Raw genomic sequence first — 21261 nt, 5'->3', positions numbered from 1 at the left:
TAAGTATTTGTTCCTGAAAATAAATTTCTCATAAATTATGATACGTTAACATGCAGCCAATCTACTATTTTTTTATACTCACTTGAAAGGAACATTTCTCAGTTTTAATTTCTAATACTGCAAATATCCATAGATTCAAACCTAAAACAAAAGTTCTCTGGAATCCTTGGTTTCAAGAGTGCAACAGGGTCTCTGGACCGAAAACTAAGAATTCAGTTCTAAAACTGAATTCTGGTCTGAAAACTGGCCTATTCTGTCTCCAATTCTTTTTCCATTCACACTCAAACCTACTAGAGTGAATGGTTTCCCCATGATGTGCGGCCAAGATTGTTCATGAGCATAAAGGGCTTCCCGGCTGTTAAATCCAATGGTCCCTCCTCAGTCCCCGTATCACTCAGTCTACTGGCGCGTATGCCATGGCTGATTACCGCTTCTTCTTGAGGTCTCTCGTCCACCTGCTGAGGAGGCCACATGCAGCTCTCCAACCTCCAATTCCTTTTCTTCTCCAAGCCTCAGTGTTAGAAGGCCCAGGGCTCAGCTGTTCTCTGAAATCGTCTCTATGCTCCCTGTAGCACTCTGGCCACCTCTAAAATTGTGTCTCCAGACTAGGTCTCTTCCCTGAACTCCAGACTCACCCAACTGCCCACTCCACCGCTGTACTTTGATTCTAAGTGGGCATCCCAAACTTCCCGATGACTAAAACCTAACTTTCCCCAGTCAAGCCTGCTCCTCCGAATGTTTTCCCCACCTCGTCTGATGACAGCTTTATCCTTCCAATGGCTTCCAAGGCCAAAACCTTTAAGTTATCCTTAATTCCTTTCTTACATTCAATCCAGTGGGACATCCTGTTGGCTGACTTCAAAATTCAGCCCAAATTCAATCACTTCCTCTGCTCCACTGTTCAAAGCCACCCTTACCCCTCACCTGGGTTACTACAGGAGCCTCTCGTCTCATCCCCTCGCTGCTCCCCTATATTTACTTTTAGTGCAGAAGTCACAGCGACCCTTTTGAAAGATGAGATAACCACATAACTGAATACACACCAATGTCTTTCCACCTTACCCAAGAATAAACGCCAAAGTCTTTATGATGGCCTACAAGGCCTATTCTGGTTGACTGCTAGTTACCTCTCTAGCATTTCCCCCCACACTGTCCTCTCTGCTCACCTTGTAGTCTTTAAGCCTCCATGCTGGCTGTTCCCTCTGTCTGGAATGCTTTTGCGGGAAATCCGCCTCACTCGCTCCCTCAACTCCCAACCTCTGCTCAAAGGTCACTGTCTTAAGGAGACCCACACTGATCTCTTCTGCTTAAAAATGCCTCTGCCCCCATCTCCCAGCATTTTGATCTCCTTTATCCAGGTCTACACTCCTCCCAGCACGTAGCACTTTCTAACATATCGCCTACGTTGGTTTGTCTTCCTAGTAAGATGTCTCCACAACTGCAAGTATTTTTTGTCTGTTTTGTTCACTAACATATCTTCTGTGCTTAAAATTGCCCCTGCCAAAGAGTTTCCCAATAAATATGCTGGATCAATACATGGAATTAGCTTCTCTATACAGCCCGGTGGGAGGGAAAGGTGCTTGGACTCGATGGATCTTCCCAACGTTAGCCAGGCAGACAGAGTTCACTTACATGTTAACTGACTGGAAACTTCTGACACAAGGCTCAGCTCCTGGTCACACAGACCTGGGCCCAGGGCCATAATTCTAGATTTCCAGCTAAGCCAGGGCAGGAGAGGCTACAGTCAAATTGGCACCAACAGACCAAGTACGGTAATGTCTTTGTTAGTGGTCAGAGCCTGGGACATGATGTCCCTAATCTTTCCTCTTCTCAAGGGCACCTATTTCTCCCACCTGCAGGAATCACTCCTATTTAGCTAAAACTCTGCCCTGCAAAACAGCGCCAATCCCAGGCGTGGGTGTCCAAGTGGAAGCTGTGATCTCAATTAGTTGTGACAACTCCATAATCCTAACCCAAATTCAGGTCTCTCCTCCAACGACAACCTTCTTCCTACCCTGGGGCAAACTTGAATTTTGAGAGGTTTTTTAAAAGTGGAAAAGGTGAGCCCTGGCTGGCATGGCTCTCAGTGGACTGAGTGCCGGTTTGAGAACCAAAGGGTCACCAGTTCGATTCCCAGTCAGGGCACATGCCAGGGTTGTGGGCCAGGTCCCCGGCGGGGGGCACGCAAGAGGCAACACAGTGATGTTTCTCTCCTTTTCTCCTTCCCTTCCCCTCTCTCTAAAAATAAATAAAATCTTTAAAAAAAAGTGGAAAAGATGAGATGAAACGGGAAGTGGCAGCATGAAGTACAATTAAAACACTCTCTAGCCAACCCTTTCTGGGGCTCTTTCATGGTATTAGCCCAAGCCTAGCTTTAGGGAACACTATTCTCTTACCCATTGGGCAGCAGGACAAACTGGCCTGGCACATGGAAGGTACTCAGGAAATATGTGATGGAAGAATTAAACCAAGCAAATCACTCTAGAAATAAATTCACTGAGAATACTACAGATGTGACCAGGCTCGACTCAGTATTAACCAACTCCAGCTAGAAATCTGAGGGTGATGAAGGGAAAGGAGGGGGCTAAGAACCCACCCAGGTGACAGAGGGCTCTGAAGTGCTGAGGCCCCTTCCTTGTGACCGACCACTGGGATCAGCCCCATCCCCATCTCAAGGCTTCAGCAAAATGTAAGAGTAGCTTACTTCCAGCTTGCCATAATGATATTAAGAAAAAAGGGGAGAGGGGGGAGGGGCAAGAGTAAGATACACCTGCCTTTAATTTAGTAGGATACTGGGTAAATGACTTAGCCCATTACAGGGTTAGAAAGGAGAAACAAAATGGTACATGTGAAAACACCTAGCAAATATGGTGCTCAATGGGTTTTTTCCCCTACTTCCCGCAGAACAAGGCGGGAGATTTCTGTTAAGAAAAAGAATTCAAATCTGACCAGAACACTAGCCAGCATTTGTGTCTACTGCCATTAATCTACCACATCTATTACTTTCTTCTACTTCTACCTCGAGTCAGTTGTCCTGCCGATTCTCTGCCCTGATGTTCAAGGCACTGCACTATCCTCAGTGCTACTCAACTTCAGGTGCAACACGCCCCCCTTACTAGTGTGAATGCAATTGACCCAACTGGTCTCCAAGTCTCCAATCTTTTGTTCACTTCGCCTCGCACATGCTAAAGTTCTTAATGCGGCAATGTTCTGCTCTGGTCCACAAACGGCTCCCAAGCTGCTAAGCCACGGTCAAATGCCAAGGTCCGAGGTTTCACCTAATTTCTGATCTTATTTCCTTTGCTCATACCTCAGTCTCTATGCAATTGAACTCGCTGTTCCTGATATGCTCTTTTGGATTTCCCTTTCCCACCTCAGCTCTGTCCACACTCTCCTGGTAGGTCACTGTTCTGTCCGATAGCAACATGTGTACATTCTTCACTAACTCAAATTGGTGAGGTCCCCAAAATACCTTAGGGTCCATCTGGCTTCAGGTCCTCCGCAGAGGCTGGAATGCTCCTCCTTGCCCCCAATTCCCCACTGTTGCCTCTGGGCACCATCCCCTGAAAGGTCCATTTTCCTTAATACCTCTTCTCCTTTGCTGCAAAGCAACTATGATAAATATTGAGTCATGTCTCTCTCCCCAACCAAGATGCAGAATTCATGCGGATGGGGCAAGTTTCAGATGTTGCTTACCGTTGTTATCCCAGAGCTCAGCACAATACTTGACAGGTGAAAGCCCACAATATATCCGGGCAATAATTTAAACAAGCAAAGCCTTCCAGATAAGAGGATTTACTCGCACACTGTTTACAGTGTAAAAATGGAGAAACCATCTGATACCTACAGTATGAGAATGGCTACATTGTGGTATATATAATCAAATGTCAATTATTGAAAGCCATGCCTTCAATGTCTGACACGAGGAAATGCTCAGGTTCGGGCTGACAAAAGAGAGGAAACAGAGCTGTACCTAACCACAGCATGACTGAAACTATGTAGAACTGGACGTGCGAGTAGGAGGGATACAATGAGGGATGGCGTTTATCTTTTGAAAACAACTGCCCGTACCCTTCCTGCACATTTTCTACAGCAACCATTAATTAACTGATGAAAAAATGTGTTTCCAGAAAACTTGAGACTCAGTGGAAATGCAACTTGACTCAGAAAACTTCTCTAGACATTCCGACTCATCCTCAAATAATCCCATGTATCTCCGCTTAAATGAAGACCTGGGTACTCTTTGATAACAAGCACTTAGTTGTCTTCAATCCTGCATTTCCCAACTCCATAGGGCCCACCCCAGGGCCCAGGGTGAAAAATCCAGTCCAGGAAGACTGCATGCACAACAAAAAGAGTACACTCACCTAGTTTAAAAACACCCAAGATGCTTTGCCCTGAATTTTAAGCAGCACATGTGACCTGGTCCATTCTGGTTTCAAGTTCAAAGGCATCAGGCCGGTCCTGTGGGTTAGCAGCTAACATATCTTTCAGGAGCTGCTTGATCCCCTCAGACATGGAAGTCCTGCGTTTCTGGGGGATGTGCAACTCCATCTTTGGGTTTTCTAGCAGCGCCTCACCAACAGGGACGATCTCAGTCCCCTGTTTGATATAGGTCCCCAGGAGCTCCTTCTTGGTCTCAGAGTCAATGAAAGTGATTCTTTCTATCATTGCCCAGATGATAATGCCCAGGGCAAAGATGTCAGCCTTGGCTGTGTAGTGTCCCTCCCAGACCTCGGGGGCCATGTAGAAGTCTGAGCCGCAGGCTGAGGACAGCCAGTATTTATTCACATTCACATTTTTGTTGTCTTGATTGCCCTCTTTGCCTCGGGGGGCCAGCCCAGCACAGACCTTGCTTAGTCCAAAGTCTGCCACCTTGAGGATGGGGGTGCCAGACCTTTCCGTGATAAGGATGTTGTCTGGCTTTAGGTCCCTGTGCACGATGTGGTTTTTGTGCAGGAAGGCAATGGCGCTCGTGAGCTGTAGCATGAAGCTTTTGTTGGTGGCTGGGTCCGGCCTCCGGGACAGGACGTACTGATTCAGGTCTCCACCTTCACAGAATTCCATGACAAACCAGAGATAACAGGGCTCCTCAGCATAACCCAGGATCCTTTCTCCTAAATCAAAGGAAGACCGGAAAGAGCTTGAGTGAGATGGGCACATTCACACCACCTTCAGGTTACAGGAATGCAGTGTATTAAAGTTAAGAGTGACAGTGGTGACAATTGCTCCAATCCAACAGGACCGGCACCATTAGTACAAGCCAAGTCTGCACAAAGCCAGCCCATCTCTACTCACACAGTGAGTCAAAGGATTATCAAGACACGGTATAACAGCTTAGGGTGCCTGGGTTGTAGCTCTGGTTTACTGCCGACTGGGTGAACAGCCAGGAGGCAACTTAGTTCACCTTTCCAAATTTCTGCGTCTGCTTCTTCACCTGTGAATGGCCAGGTGTAACTAACCGCTTACAGAGTGCCTGCGCTGGCACTGGACGTTCAACTTATATTTACCACTACCTAAGGAGGCAGGAGTAAACATCCCCGTCTTACACAATGCAGAATCTGAGGCTCACAGAAACTTAAGAGTTCAAAGACTCAAATCCATTTGACTGTGGAATCGTTGCATTCCATTGTACTGTCTCCAAATAGGCAGAACCATACCACCCATACCTCCCAGGGCTGCCGCTGAGACAAGACAAAGCATACGAGAAGACTGTCAAATGTCTCTTACTTCATGCCAAGCAAATGACCTTCCCTCCCTTCTTTCCTGACTTGTACAATGATTCTTGTCAATGCATCTAGAACAGCACTACAATTTTGTTTATTCCACAGGCACACTCCAATTCATCAGTGTTTTCTGTTGGCCCACTGTATGCCAAGCACAGTGAGTACACAACACACCCATCTCTATGAAGCTTAATTTAAAGGAGATAACCAGTATCTACAACAGCAACTATTGTAAGCTGTAAGCTGTGCATCTACATCAAGGTCATTGTATGAACAGTGAAAGGTGAGTGGGAGTTACCAGATGTGAGGAGATCAGAAGGGAAAGGACTTACGTTACCTCTAAAGGACAGGCAGTAGATCGGCAGGAAGAAAGGAATTCTAGCCTGAGAAATGGAATGGATTAACAGAACGAGGGAACAAGTAACTAGAGGTGTAAATAGGAAGTCTGGTGAAACAGTGGGGTCCGAAATAGATGTACAGGTGGAATCCAATTGTGACGGCTTGAGACTCTAGCTCTATTGTTCCAAAAGGCTTTCCCTTTGAACCCCGAAAGCTCCAGGAAAGCTGATGACTGGGGTCTATGTTCTTTATAAAGCAATTCATGGCACACTGCCCCCTTATGTGAAGTTATATGATGACTACCACTGCCCTAAAAGCTAAGCCTAAGTAGACGGCTGTCTCACCTAGCTGATGGCTGGGCCTGCTCTAGGTGGTCACATGGGTCACTCATGACTAAGCCAGGACCTAGAGACAGGTCCTCTGATCCCCATTATGGTGTCTCCATTCTACGAAAAATGAGGGCTGCGCATCCTCATATACCTATTCCTGGAGGGTCCTTTCTTTACCACTCATTTACTCTACTTTATTATAAAGAAACTGGTGATCTGGATACCCCACCCTTCCAACCCACATGGTCCCAAAATTACCAAGTCACATAGTCTACCAAAGCTGGTAGTTTAGGAGTTCTAGGTTAAGGCAATAACCTGGACAAGGCAAAAACCCTTAGGTTTCTGACCACAATCTGACAGGCTCATTTCCCCTATAATTATATAATTTGTTCATTTATATTACTCACAATCAAAGTAATACAGGTAGAACCAGTTTAGGGCAGATTTTTTTTTTTTTTTTTAAATCAGTCGTTCCCCATCTCATAATCCACTTTCTAGGTCATTGGCTCTAGTGGGCTGAGGTTCTTTGTCTAAAAACATGACAAAATGAAGTGGTGATCTGAATCCGGAATCAATCTAGACTACAGAACAAAGACTCATAAACAAGAGAGCAAGACATGTCTGCTGGTGGTAGAGCCAGAAAGGAAACGATTAAAAAGCCATCAGATCCCTTCTGCAAAGGGCACATCGGCAAACAGTGCAACTTTTTCAATGAAACAGTGGGGAAATAGAGGGTGGAGAATGATGATTATTTTATATACAAAGTTGGGAACTATGGCAACTGAAGTAAAAAGAAAACAAGTCTGCAAAACAGACTACAATGTAAGTCCAGGTTATGAGAATCCAGGAAAAGAAAGAGGTTGTAAAAAGCACCCTCAGTCAGTGAGTGGGTGGGGCAGATGGGCCTCAGGACTGCAGAGCTTGCTCTGGGGAAGTGAGCTAAGCTGGGGAGACGCAGCAGGAGGGGGCTGTTTATTGAGAGGAGAGGAGGAAGCCTTCTCAGAACCAGAGAGCATCCATGAGCAAGACAATGCAAAACTGGGGACGCGGCCACTTGTCCTAGAGACAAAAAGGACTTCTTTGCACAGGCTTGTATCATGAGATGCTTTTGCATGTTGTCACACAGGAACCCCCAGGTACCCACTAAAAAACGTAAACAACATGTCAGAATTCCAGTCCTTTCCTTCAGGCAGATTGCCTACCTGGGCCTCTGAGTTACTCACAGCAAGATGGAGGGAGGGCATGTGCTATTCAACACATGCCTCTCAAGAAGCGAGCCAAGCTGAAGGATAAGAACAGCAAAGACCAGAAGGTAAGGAGTCCCATGGGTTTATGGAACGGTTTCTTAGCGCAAAGGAAATCACAGGAAGACTGAGGCATGATGGCTAGAACTCTGGACAAGTGCCTGAACCTCTCTGAGCCTCAGCCCTGTAATCTACCCAATGAGAATGAGACTCACCCCACATATTACTGTGAGTTAATCACAGGCATGAAATACATTTTGCCAAGTGTAAGATACTTTGAGGGCATCACATCCTGACTGTCACTAACATCATCATTACTACTGGAACGCAGCCTAGTTCTAGGATGTCACTGATTTCAGTGATCCCAGTGCTGTAGGCCATGTGTTAAGCACAAGATGAAACAGATCAGAAAATGAAAGTGGATGATTACACATCACAGTTCTCAGGCTGTTAGAGCCAAAACCCTTGTTGTAGCCAGACCTGCCCACTTTTTTTTTTTTAGGTGATCTTAAAGAACACCCCCTCCCCAAATCTGAATGTGCACCTTAGGGCTCAGTCTGATAGCCAACCTTCTAACCCTGCTGGATCTCCAGGTACCTTCCCCCTTCTGAGCAGCCAGCACACTACACTGGTCTTATAATTTACTAAGGTGACTGAATTGGAGAAGGGAAAACGGTCAGACTTTTACAGGTTACCAAACACTGGTTCTGAAATGACACTAATTCCTGGAGACCCAAAATGTCACTTGGGCTCGCCGGTTCTAGTAGGCGCTGACAGAGGTCAGGGAACCCGTGGAGCTTTGGCTCAGGTCTATCTCACAGTGGGCCCAGTGGGGCCCCGAGCCAGCCTCTGGTGATTTCCCCACCTTCAGGATCTATAATTGGAACAGACGCATGTAGCTGCTGGTAGAATCCCCAAATGAAATTTACCGTTTTTTGAACCGATAGTAGAAAAAAAACAAAACTTACCTAAGTTCTAAAATTCCCTTGTTTGGTATAATCTGACAGTTCTCTAAGATTAATGAGAGTTAAAAATTTAGCTTCCCAGAGGGGGAGAAAACTGTGCGCTATTTGGAAGTGGTAAGGAGTGGTGGTAAATTAACCTTTGAGAGCCCACTGAGTTCCAGGCACTATTTTAAAGGCGCATTACGTGAGCCGTCTTGTCTCACAGGACACTGTTTTAGAGGTGGGAAAACTAAGGGAAAGATGAAGCAACCTGCCCAAGACCGCTGCCATGAATGGTACCGTAGGGTATGAGCCTCCACAGCCAAGGCTCTTTCATCAAACAATGCTATCTCCCAAGTCACAAGGGGCTAAGAAATGCACTTTGCTTAAAGAGAGGCAGTTCCACCTTCAGGATGGTTTTATTACCTTTCCCCCAAGTCCAACAGCCAGAAGACCATGAAATGAACTCTATACTTCAAAACATATCCTATGCCAAACTTCAAGGGGAGAAAGAGAAAACTGGGAGCCGGGAACCCAGCAGGTGTCTCACAATAATGAGACCTCATTACTCATGGGAATAGTAAGTGTTGAAGTGTCCCCAAAATGTGCTTGAGGTCAGCACGCTCAGCATAAGAGTAAGTCAGTATGAACTGCAGGAAGGCAGGCACCTCTGGGAAAAGGATACAAAATACCCAGGATTTTATAAGCCTATTCCCAAGTTTCCTCCAGAAGTTAGATTTCCATGCTCTAGTACATTCTACTGAAACACTTTCTGAGAACACAGTGCTTATCAGATACCAGAGAAGCAATGACTTAAGAAGTGGTCCCTGCCTTATAAAGGTTTCCGGTCACTAAAGCAGACTGACTACAGCTTTGAGAACAAGCAATCGGGTGCCATCTTGCCTGAGGAACCGAGAAAGGCAGTGAGGCTGAGAGAAGAGCAGGGCAAGAATCACGGCGCAGATGCCCCTTGAGCTGTGTCTCCCAGCATGAAGAGAGGGAGCACAGGGCACAGTGGGGCGGGAGCCTCCAGCGAAGGACCCCAATAGTCGGGGGCAATCACAGGACAGATGCGGTAGGGGAGAGGCATAAATGAGGCTGGAGGTGAAGAAGTTGGAGTCTAGTCATGAGAAGTGGTATCTGGCAGACAAAAGGACTGGAAGTTCAACTCTAAGAACCTGGAAGTAACTAAAGTTCTTGCTCTATTTTAGAAAGATATACTGCTTACTGAATCTAAGTCATCGATTTTAAGACATGACCATTTAAGTAAGACCTACAGGCTGCTGAAAACACCACGGTAGGCCGTTGACTAAGCTGAACTCTGACTTCAGAGACGTTATATGAAAGAGCATGTCTGAGAACTGATGAAACAAGATCCCTCTGGAGGCAGGAGAGCTGGAGATAGAAGACTGACTGGTGGCCAAGAGACTCATCAGGAGGTTTAGAAAGCCAAAGAGTGAGGACTGGCAAAGGAGGGGGTGAGAAGGGGATGGGAAGAAGTCCTGGAGGGTTAGAATCAACAGAACTTAGTAACTTATCACATGTTATGTGTGACAGGAAGAATCCAGTCAGTCAGTCCTCTCTTCTTACTCCAAACCCCTGTCGAAATTAGATGATAATTATATCCCCTCTCACAGGTGAGGAAATGGAGCCTCAGACGATTAAATAACTTGCTTATGGCCTCGCTGCCGGCTAGGGGCAGGACCCAGAGTCTCCATAGCCTGGATTCCTGTGATGCTCCAATACTGCCTCTTTGTGCCGGCAGCAGAACTTAACACCTAGATGTTTTCTTTCCACTTTGACCCACGCCCCGTAAGTATTAAGTACACTTTTATGTATAGGGTGCCCCCAAGGAGTTTAATGTTCATCTGGTCCCTAGTGCTGATGGTCCAACCACACAACGATCAGATTCATTTTTCAGGAGAAGACTAATTACAATTTTGATTTAAATATGGTGAGATGCTAGTTCAGGAATACGTATCACAAATCTTAAAAATGCTCAATCCATTTGACATAAAAACCCCCCTCAAGCAACTTATTCTAAGTGAAGGGTACCAAAAAGACAAAAAACAAAAACAAAAAACCCCACCTCCAACAGCAACAAAGAAGGCACACCAAGCACCCAAAACAACCGGAACTGGCACTCCATATGGCACAATAAAAGCGAAGAGTGGAAACAACTGCCCAAGAGTAGCTAACAGTTAATTTTATGATTACTATTTGGTTGAATGCTTTAAAAGGCCGTATTTTACTTCAACAAAATTTGTTTAAATTAAAAAACCATTTCATAAGCAAGTTTAATGTGAAGTTTTAAAAAAAGAATATAAAATTTCACTTGACAAGAATTAGAAAGGAAACTAGAAAGACGAAGTTTGAATTTGTTCACTACAGCCATTCCTGTTTTTGATTAGTTTTAAGAGTGTACATTAATATACTCTTTAACATTAATATTTAAAGAAGTGGCTCAGCTGCCGTCAGTCCTGAGAAGCTGCTGAAGACAAGGACCCATCTCAGCATCTCTTCCCAAGGAAAGGATGAGCACATAGACCAGGCCCTGGTCCCAGTTCTCAGTGACCTTGGGCTGTCACTCTAAGAGGCTGGGTCCAGTGTCAACACAGCAGGGTGTGTTCAAAGCACTTCCTAAGATTAGTCAAATGTCATTGTGCACTAGAGAATGGAACCCTCAGGGTCACTGCCAGGGCAAGTGTTCTGCAGGAGCCAGGTGAACAGTTTTGAATCCAGAGGCCTGGCAGAAAGGACAAGGAGACAGCCAGGCCTGGGCTCAACACCATCCCCACCCTTCCACCTCCATGGCTATGTGGCCCTGGGCAAAAGTCTGCAGACCCTGTGAATCCGCTTCATTTTCCACACATTTTCCACACATTCGGAAGAAACACCTGCCTCACTGGGCTGTTGCCTGGCTTGACTGTGACCCAGGACACCTCTCGCATAGTGCCAACCACAGCAGACCACTGCTGAGAGCTGATTGTGGTCATGTGCCTGGGCACCATGGGCAGCTATCCGATGTGGTCAGAAGACAGTATGTCAAGAACAAGGAAACCAGAAAGTCCATGTAAATATAGAGCCTGATCCTTCACCGGCGTGGTACTAGACAAGTTACTAGATCTTGATGGATCTTTATTTTCTCCTGTGTAAGACCAGGTCACAAAAACACCAACTTAAAGTGGAAAAGATTAAATGAGAGAATGAACATGAAAATACTGTGAAAGGTTAGCTATTAATACTTGAACATTCCAGGGATCTGGTTAAAATGCAGCCTCTACCAGCCAGGTAGAGTGGGGGGTAACCCATGGCAGTCCTGGCTCACTTCTCTCCACAGGCAACGGGCCTTCCCATATACCTAGTAAGCCTCACCTCTCTCGCCAGGATGGCTTCTGATTTACCTTCTTATAACTCATCCTTCTCTGACTGAAACTTAGTCCACATTCCTGGCAGCTGTTCCCCCTAAGAGCCCGTCTCACAGGCAGCACTGACGTGACATCTGGTGTGATGTGTCCGTCTCCTCCAGTAGACGGGGTGCCCAGAATGGAACAAAAGCACATCTCTGGGCTCCCCCACAGTGTGCACCACATGTAGCACTCAACTGGGTAGAATGAAGATGAGAATTGTGAGTTGGAGGCTTAAACAAGAGAAAGAAGAGAAAAAGTTGTAGAGTAAGGCATGCAGTATGTGAATATTAAAGACATCCAAATTTGAAAGTCACTAAGCAGGGCCCCTGGCCCTAAGGACACCAAAGGCCAAATCTGTGTTGAAAATAAACCAATGTCTATTATGAAGCTAAGCTCTTCTTGAGAGTTTACACTATAAAAAGCACTACCCAATGCAACCCCAATTAACCAAAGCTTTCAATTAAGTAAGGGTTGTTGGTAGCTGATGTCCCCAATGCACACAGGAAGAAGGTAGCTGTTAGCAGGAGAGAAGTCTGCGTAGTTGTCCCAAGCCATTCAAGAGTAGACCAGAAAGGAGGCGAAGGGTCCCTGGCAGCTGACACTTAGCAAAGGCACCAAGAGAAATCAGCACGCCACAAATACTGATTAATATATAATTAAAAATAAACAGTAGCCATTAGTTTCTGTGTAATATATGATTATGCCCATTAACAACCCAGAAAAAGAGAACCACTCTGAACCTAAGCCACCTGTCCTGAGAGCACAGCCCAGAGCTGTTAGGGACCTTAGACGCAATCTAGAATGCCTGGGCGTGGATCCTGGCTCAGAAGGCATTTTTACCCCGGGCAATTTCATTAACCTCAGAGCCTCAGTTGTCTCATCTGTACAACAGGGCTAATTATAGTACTGACTTCCGAAGCTTTTGAGGACTGAGTCAGCTAATAGGTATAAGACCTTTAGAACAGGCCTGGCACACCGCCATCAGTAGCTCTAGCTCTTACTAGCAGGGTAGCTCTTACTAGCAGGGTGACATTGGGACCAAGACCTCCTGACTCCAGGTCAATACCAGTGTTCCACTGTATCCCACTAATTTCCAAAGCCCCTAATGCCACCTTATATCTATGTCACTGTCACCATAGCCAAAGATCGCCATCCAGTTCTCTGCCTTTACCTGGGGGATCTCCAAACTCTGAGGCCCCAGGCTACAGCAGAGAATTCAGGGCTGCCTATCAGAGGCCTGGGCAGGGGTGGCCCAGTGCTGAGAGTAAGGTCTGCCTAGGCATTCAAGGGGCTGGGGACAGTCTGCAGGCTGACAACGAATCCACTGTGGAGACCCTGGTCTCCTTCCCCTTGCTACTCCAGGCTCAGCTTACCAAGCCTACTTCCTTCCCCGTTTTCCCTTGCCTCTCTACTGTTTTCTAGAGCACCCATCACTTGTGACCTTGTGCTATGGTCGTTTGGGCTTATCTCTTTTGCCCAAATGATGAAACTCTGCATAGCCTCTCATAATACAGTGTCTGGCTCACAGTCATCGCTGGGCATCGATGCAGACAAGACTGTCCCCCGGGGGCCGAGATTCCCACCCATGGCAAGCCACCTAAAGGTAACCTGAGAACAACAAACATCAAATAATTGGTACAGGCGATCTGGTGTTTACTGAGGTCAGATAATCTAAGTTCCCAACTTTCTAATTTGGTTTCATGAGCCTTGAGAGTGTGTCCTGGTTTGGTCCGTGTTAGGGTTTTGTTTTTTTTTTTTCTCCTAAGGATCAGTGTACACTTTAGAGAGTTTAGAGAGAGCACCAGAATTTCTGAGCTTGGTAATAAGCTTGGGCTTGCCTGCAGTCTTCTAAGAGACAATACTTTTGAACTTAGTTTTAGGTGCTTTTAGGACAGGGTCCTTTAGCAATGGAAATGGAGGGGTAAAAATGAACTGTCAATGCCTTATCGCCTTTCTGTGAAAAGTATTCAAAGTTAAGTAGACACCCACTCATCAACCAAATAATTTAGAGGATTGCTACTCTGGCTTTAAAAAGCCAGGGAGGCTGGTTTCAACGCTACCACTAGCTCCTTTGGGACAAGTCCTGTGCCTTGCATGGGCTTCAGTTTTCTTCCCTGTGAAACAGAAGGCCAGACCAGACATCTAAGACCGCTACCGACTCTGAAGCTTCCGTTGTCTACATAATGCTCTGGGTAGGACTTAGTTGGCGTATGTTGAGAGAGAAAGAAAGGACAGAGATAGACGTCTATTTAATGTAGTTGGAGAAGACCAAGAACCACACTAAGAAGTTTCCCTCCTCTTTTGGATATTGGATTATTTACATGTCAAATAATTTGTTATGACTATAGAAATGCCTTCTGACTATTCACTAGGGAGTTGATGCTGATGGGGGTGGGAGTAGGGGACATTAGTCTCTATTTGGCCCAACTGTGAAATAAATTTTTCTACCTTCTGTCTTCCCTACCTATCCACATGTTCCTAGACTTCCTTCTTTCAGGCCCATCTTCTCTATCAACGTCTGATTCTCATTCCTGTTAATTCTGTACAACATTCTGTACAAGGCCCTTGTTAATGAGCCAATATGCTTTTTCCTCCTGTGACCCTGATTAGCATTTAAGTCTTCTACAGGTCTTCAAACTTTGCAAATTAAGTTCCTTTGGGGCAAGTCCAGACCATTCTTTAACCAAAACAAGAAGACAGTCTGAGAATAAAGTGAAGAGCTTATAAAACACAGGTGAGATAAAGAACACAACAGGGATTCAGTAAAAGTATAAGCATACCTCATTTTACTGCTCTTCATTATAGTATGCCTCACAGATTTTCCTTTTTTTTGTTAACCACCTGAAAACCCTCCACCAGCAAAAAGATTATGACTGGTTTTAATGTGGTGGTCTGGAACCAACTGCAGTATCTCTGAAGTATGCCCATAGGTAGATTTGGTTCAGTTGAGACTTTAAGGCGGATTAACACTTTTTGATCTCAAAATTATCCTAAATTGCCAAAGACTGGAAAAAGGTGACTGCAAAGGATCTATTTAATGACAGAGCTGAACCAGATTATCTCTAAGATTCCTTCCAGCTCTAACATTTCTGAATAATATCAGAATGTTGTAAAATCAGAACCCCAGGGCAGATTAAGACTGTGAAACTTTGGAAGCTGAAGCCAGGAAAATGGAGTAATTTGGGTCTTTGTTCTCTACTTTAATATCAATAGCAAAAACATTGTTCTCCACTTTAATATTAATAGCGACCCGCCCATGTCTATTTACTGCTTTCTAAAGTAACATTTGACATGTAAATTTCATCATTAGTTTCATAAGCAGAGCATTAAAGACTAAAGCCATGGCCTCCCTCTTCCCAGCCCAGAACACTACCTGACCCATAACAGAGGCTCAAATAGTTAAGACTCTAAACTATGGAAAGGAGCATTTTAAGGTATGTGATCTAAAGCAAAATATTTCATTTCACTAGACCTGCTTTAGTTCCCAAAGGAAGGAAGAAAATACCAGCGTTTCTGTCAACCTGGTGTCCTGACAACACAGGAAGTAGGATGTGTTCCATGATCAAACCGGTCTGCGAAACTTGAACAAGAACAATGTGAATCTCAAAGGTGATGATGGTAGAAGACTCAGAATATAGCCTGAGCTTCCTGAGGCAGTGAATTCCTCCCTGTCTGGAGCTGGAGCACTTACTGGCACTCCCAGGCTGCACAGCAGCAACCCTATGACATAGGTACCCTTATCTGAGGGATAAAGGAATGCTCCCCCCAGTTTGAAGCTACTTGTCCCAATCTCATGCAGTCAGTTTAGACAAGCCAGGTCTAAAATTGAGTCTAACTCCAAAGCCTACTGTTTACTGTGGAGTTGTAACAAATTCTACAGGTGGAGAAAGTTTTAACAGTACCGTTGACTCCTAAACAAGAGCCTGAACTGCATAGATCCACTTATACAGACTTATTCCAATAAATACTGTAAATATATTTTTTTCCTTCCTTATGATTTTCTTAACATTTTTTCTCTAGCTTACTTTACTGTAAGGATACAGTACATTATATATATGACATACAAAATACATGTTAGTGACTGTTTATGTATCAGTAAGGCTTCCGGTCAACAGCAGGCTATATTACTAGTTAAGTTTGGGAGGAGTCAAAAGTTATACACAGATTTTTGGTTGTGTGTGGGGGGTGAGGTCAGCACCCCTAACCCCCTGTGCTATTCAAGGGTCAATTGTATTTATATGTAGGGACAAAAAACAACTTCAAACCCAGGTTGTAGTTTCAAGACTGGCATCAATGAACGTAGAGCACAAGGGGACTGTTTGGCAAAGCAAATTCCCACATCTCAGGGCAGCGAGGTAATACTGAGGTCCGGACCATTCATTAACCATAGTGGAGGAGAAGACAGTCTGAGAAAGAAGTGAAGAGCTTATAAAATATAGGTGAGCTTAAAAAAAAAAAAAATCTACTGGAAAGTCTTTTCAAAACAAATATATTCCCCACTGGGGGGAGGGTGGGCTTTTCTGGATAGATGGGGCAGGGATGGACATAAACATAAAAAGCAAAAGCCTATTTTGAAAAAGGACCCCAGGTAATATTCATCCTGTTCCTTAACTCAGTGTCAAACAATGACTTGAAATGGGACAGGGAGTTCTCTTGGGATGTGCCTGTTGGCTCTTAAAGTCAGGCAAAATCTCCAAACAAATGTCCTATCCAACTCCACCCCAAATCCTACCCGTTCTTAAAGGTCAGCTCTAGTTCCTCCTGGGGTAGGAAGGGCACCATTACCCATTTGAAAGGACCTAGGCCTTGAATCCAGATAAATCAGGGTTCACACCACTTGATCTATAAAAAGTAAAAAGAAACCAGGAGCACAATGTGACTTCCCTTATAAGCTGATTAACCTTCATCAACTTGCATTTGTTCATGTTTAATTCTTAATTTCGCCATTTACAGAAAGAGGGGAGGACTGACTTTTAGAATTATTACTTAAAAGTCACTTCTGGAAGATATCTAGGACATAGTTGGGACTCAGATTAGTAGGCTCTCCCCTGAAGTCTGCTCGGACCCTCCTAGCCCACTGGCCTTCTCTCTGAACAAATCCTTGGCTTCGTTTGGCATGAACAAGGTATGTGAGGCCTGAGGAACTCAGGAGAAGCACACCCCCTAACTGCAGTGAAAACTCGAAAAACTAGAGTTAGCTTTTCCCAAGGACTGCAAAGCCCCCTTGCCTCTCTGAGTCCTCAGAAACAAAACCACTTTCATGCCAGCCTCAGAGGATAAAGAAATAAATTAAGACTGTAAAGTGGACGAAAAAGATGTTAGGTATTGTTATGTGACAGCTCTGGGCCCACCTGTGGGGTTATTATTCTGCAGGCCCCAGAGGAGTTGGCCAGAAAACCGACAGTTTGCTTGACTGCCATGGGATGAAGGGCTGGTGGTCTCAGGAGAAAAGACTAGGAAGCCAGTTTGGCGGGTGGAGTTGGGGGAGGGGGCTGTGAGGATATTTGGAACCAGACAGGGAGGGAGTGCGGGTAGGTCCAGTTAAGTTTTTTCTTTTTGTTTGCTTTGGGAGGGAAAGGGGAAGAGGCCCTAGAGAGTTAGTGAGGGGGCTTCCACCAACCCTGAACCCAACCCCCCTCCTCTCCCCGACCTATTATAGTTCATAATAATGGCTCACACGTATTGACCGATTAAGACAACGATTAGTATTTAGCGAGCGCTTGTTATGAAAATACCAGGTAACGTTTGTGCCAAGGACTCATCCTAGATGCACGGCTGAGACGAGGGCCCCAATGCCTGGGCTCCGGAAAGGAGGGTGTGTCTGGGCCCAAGGTGACAGAACAAGGGCCTAGCGGTCCCGAGATCACTTTGGGCCGAGCCGTCCACAGCACTGGGTCCAGACCCTACGCAGGCAGATGGCCCGCAGTGCTCCTACCTTTGAGCGAGGTCTCTACCAGGCGCAGGTAAAGCTGCGAGCTCTTGTTGCCGTGGCTCATGCGCTGGGCTAGCCCGTTGCGCTGGAGGACACACTCCTCAAACTGCACCACGTTCTGGTGGCGCCGCTTGAGGCTGGTCAGGGCCCAGAATTCCGCCAGGGCCAGCTCCACGTTTTCCGGGGCGTCGCAGCGGATCTTCTTGACCGCCACCCGGGCCCCGCTGCGCCCGGCCACTGCCTCATAAACCACGCCGTAGCTGCCGCGCCCGATCTCCGCCAACAGGCTGTAGCGCGGCCGAGCGGACCCGCTGCCGCCTTCTGGCCGCCGCCGCGCCAGGAAGGCCTCACCGGTGGCCTCGGCCGCCACCGGATCCATGGCCTGGGCCGCAGCCACCGGCCTCAGCTTCGCGCTGGGCGCCCGCGGCACTGGGCTTCGCCTTTTCCGCTCGGGGCTTTGTGTACCTCTGCGGGCGCCGTCCTCCTTCCCCGTTTCCATGGCTGCGGGCGGCGGGGGGAGCAGCAACGGCGCTGCCCGGGCCCCCCCTGCCTCATCCCTCCGTCCAGCCCCGGGACGCGGAGGAGCGGGAGCCTGGATTGTGATCTGCGGGTGAAAGAATCGATTAAACGACCAGGCCAAGGCGGGGAGACAAGGAGCGCAGGCCACAGAGCTCCCCACCTCCCCCTCCTCCTCCTCCTCCACCTCCGGCAGCCACGGCCCCTTTAAGACGGAAACCTTTGCTGCTGAAACAACCAGGGAGGGGAGGGGAAAGCGGGAAAGACGAAACCACAAGCAGTGGCTCAGAGGGGAACCGGAAAGAAAAGTAACACCCTCACACACACCTTCTCAGTTAATTTATCACATAGGACTTGTAAGAACAAGGACTAACAGTCTCCATGATTTATTAAAATCGCTCTAAGAAGCAATTAGCACTGTGAACATCTTTTTTCCTGCCTAGCTCCCAATGGGAGTCCCCCTCTCTGCGTCCCGCCTAGTGTTTTCCAGCGTGTAAACCGTCCATTGAATTAAGTCCGAGCGGTGCCCAGCGGACCGACCCAAGTCCCCGAGGGTGGCATGTGGAAGGGTGGGCTTAAAACCTCCGCGTTCCTGGGCGCGCCAAACCCGGGGCCCAGCTGTCCTTATCAAGGGCCCGAAGCGGTGAGGGTAGCTCTAGCTTCCGCACTTTTACTCCGCAGGCCGCACCCGTACCTACCTGGCCTGAGCCCCTCCACTTCCGGGCAATCGTTTTCCCCCCTGGAGCCTCTGGTTGGGGATGGTCCGCTCCCGGACAAGGCTGCTTTCGGTACCGAGCAGCGCGAAAGGCAGTGGCCCGCGGCCGGCGTGCGCCGGAACTTGCTGCTTCACTGGAGGTTGCAGCGGCGCGCGCGGGGGGGAACTCTGCGTCCAGGCACCCACGGCTCTCCACGTGTTCGCGCCAGCTGATCCCTTTACATAACCTCTTTATATAAAGCGCACCTCCCGCGGGCACTGGGGCCAGCAGGGGCTCCTGGTGGCCCATTCCCCGGAGGCCGGTCGAAGACCGAATCTCCCGGGTTCTGCCAAGGTCGACGGAGCAGCCGCAGACCGGGCCCAATCACAGGCGAGAACACCAAACCTACAAAAAGTAGGCGCCAAATTCCCGCGGTCCGCTGAGGCCCCCGGGTCTCCGCAGCCGCCTACGCACCGCAGCGTCCTCTTCTCGCCAGTGCTGCGTGAGGATGAACTGCACGCAGTAGGTGCCCAATAAATACTGATTGGTTGACTGGATTGTCGGTTTGATTGATTCTTAGCTCGTTCCTGGAAACCGCCCGGACTAGGTTGGAATCGACACCCTGCCTCCAATTAGTCCCTTGATCTTGGGTAAATATTTCTCAGAGCCAAGCTCATTTTCCTCTTCGACAGGATAGGTAGACTGAGCCTCACCTCCCAGGGTGGCATGGATTTTAAAAAAATATTTAGTTCATTGCTTTGTACCCCAATGCCTAGTATATGCCCAATATTTGTTAACTGAATCTACAGATACTTATTAAATTCCTGTGCGCTGAGCACCCTTCTAAATCGCTGGGGAAAGAGCAGCGAACAACAGTTTCTACCTTAGCTGAGGTTCTGTGCCACGGGAGACAAATACTGTAGGTAACCTTGGGCAAGTTAATCAATTTTCTTGTGTCTCCATTCCTTATCTGTAAGGTGAGAAGGACAGTAGTGGGATTCACTGAGGTTACATAGTTAAAGCGCTTAGGACAGGGCCTTGCACACAAGTCAGGTATTAAAAGCACAGGATAACCTTTGACAATGCAATGGAGAAAACGAATGAATTAAAAAGTGCCTGGGGGTTGGGGACAGGCCACTTCTGATAGTGTGGTCACTTAAAGACTAACTTTTTCTGTATGTAAAATTTCAAGAATTTTACATATTCTTAAATATGTATAATTTGTAAGAATAGTGAAGAAATCTCATATACTTTTCAATAAGAATAACAAACATTTTGCTGCAATTTTATTATGTTCTGTGTGTTCATATAAAACAAATTTTGTTTTTTCCTTAACTATCATTTTAGAGTAAGTTTCAGACATACCCCTTCCTCACCATATACTCTGTGTATTTCCTGGGAACAAGGACATTCTCGTGCACAATCTCAGTACAATGATCAAAATCAGGGCCCTTAATAATGATATGATTCTTTTATTTAATATACCTTCCATATTTAAATTTTACTAATTGTTCCAATAACATCCTTTAAGGTATTCCCAAAGCTCCAATTCAGGAACACTTGTTGCATTTAGTTGTCCTGTCTCTTTAGCTTCCTTTAATATGGAAAGGCACTTAGTTACTTAGCCCTTCTTTGTCTTTCATGACCTTGACATTTTTTCAAGAGTACTGAAAAATACTTTTGTAGATGTCCCTAAATATGGATGTCTGATCTTTTCTCATGATTAGATTCAGGTTATGTGTTTTGTTACTGATACCACAGAAAGTTGTATCCTCAGCGTATCACAATGGGAGGTACATGGCATTGGTCTGTCCCAATATTTGTGATGTTAACTTTGACCATATGATTAAGGTGGTGTCTGCCATGGTACTCCACAGAAAAATTAATTATTTTTTCCTTTGTAACTTAGTATCTTGTAGGAAAATATTTGGACACTACCCTGTTCTTTACCAGACTCTTACTGATTGGTTTTAGCATTTATTGATGCTTCTTGCTGGTATCAATTATTATTATAATGGTTGCAAAATGGTGATTGAAAAGCCTCTGTATTAGTCTGCTAGGGCTGCCATAACAAAATACCACAGACTGGTGGCTTAACAAATTTATTCTCTCAGTTCTGGGGACTA

The 21261-nt window shown here is 46.2% G+C and overlaps 1 protein-coding gene across 1 annotated transcript in view; it reads right to left on the bottom strand.

Moving 5' to 3' along the window:
* The window catches only part of STK35 (serine/threonine kinase 35), a 42317-nt gene extending 22873 nt beyond the window's left edge, over nt 1-19444 (bottom strand). Inside the window, exons 1-3 of the mRNA XM_054573947.1 lie at nt 19139-19444; nt 17928-18528; nt 4368-5117 (exon numbers count right to left, since the gene is read on the bottom strand). Of these exons, the coding sequence (XP_054429922.1) occupies nt 4405-5117; nt 17928-18528; nt 19139-19444 (1620 nt within the window). The 3' untranslated portion in view covers nt 4368-4404. The remainder of the gene's footprint in view (nt 1-4367; nt 5118-17927; nt 18529-19138) is intronic.
* Between the last annotated feature and the right edge of the window lie 1817 nt (nt 19445-21261).

This window comes from Pteronotus mesoamericanus, unplaced genomic scaffold (assembly GCF_021234165.1).
Source record: "Pteronotus mesoamericanus isolate MK-2021 breed Mesoamerican mustached bat unplaced genomic scaffold, CSHL_Meso_final contig_25, whole genome shotgun sequence".
NCBI lineage: Eukaryota > Metazoa > Chordata > Mammalia > Chiroptera > Mormoopidae > Pteronotus > Pteronotus mesoamericanus.
Note: the sequence above shows the minus strand (reverse complement) of the source record. Positions and strands in the feature narration are given on the sequence as shown.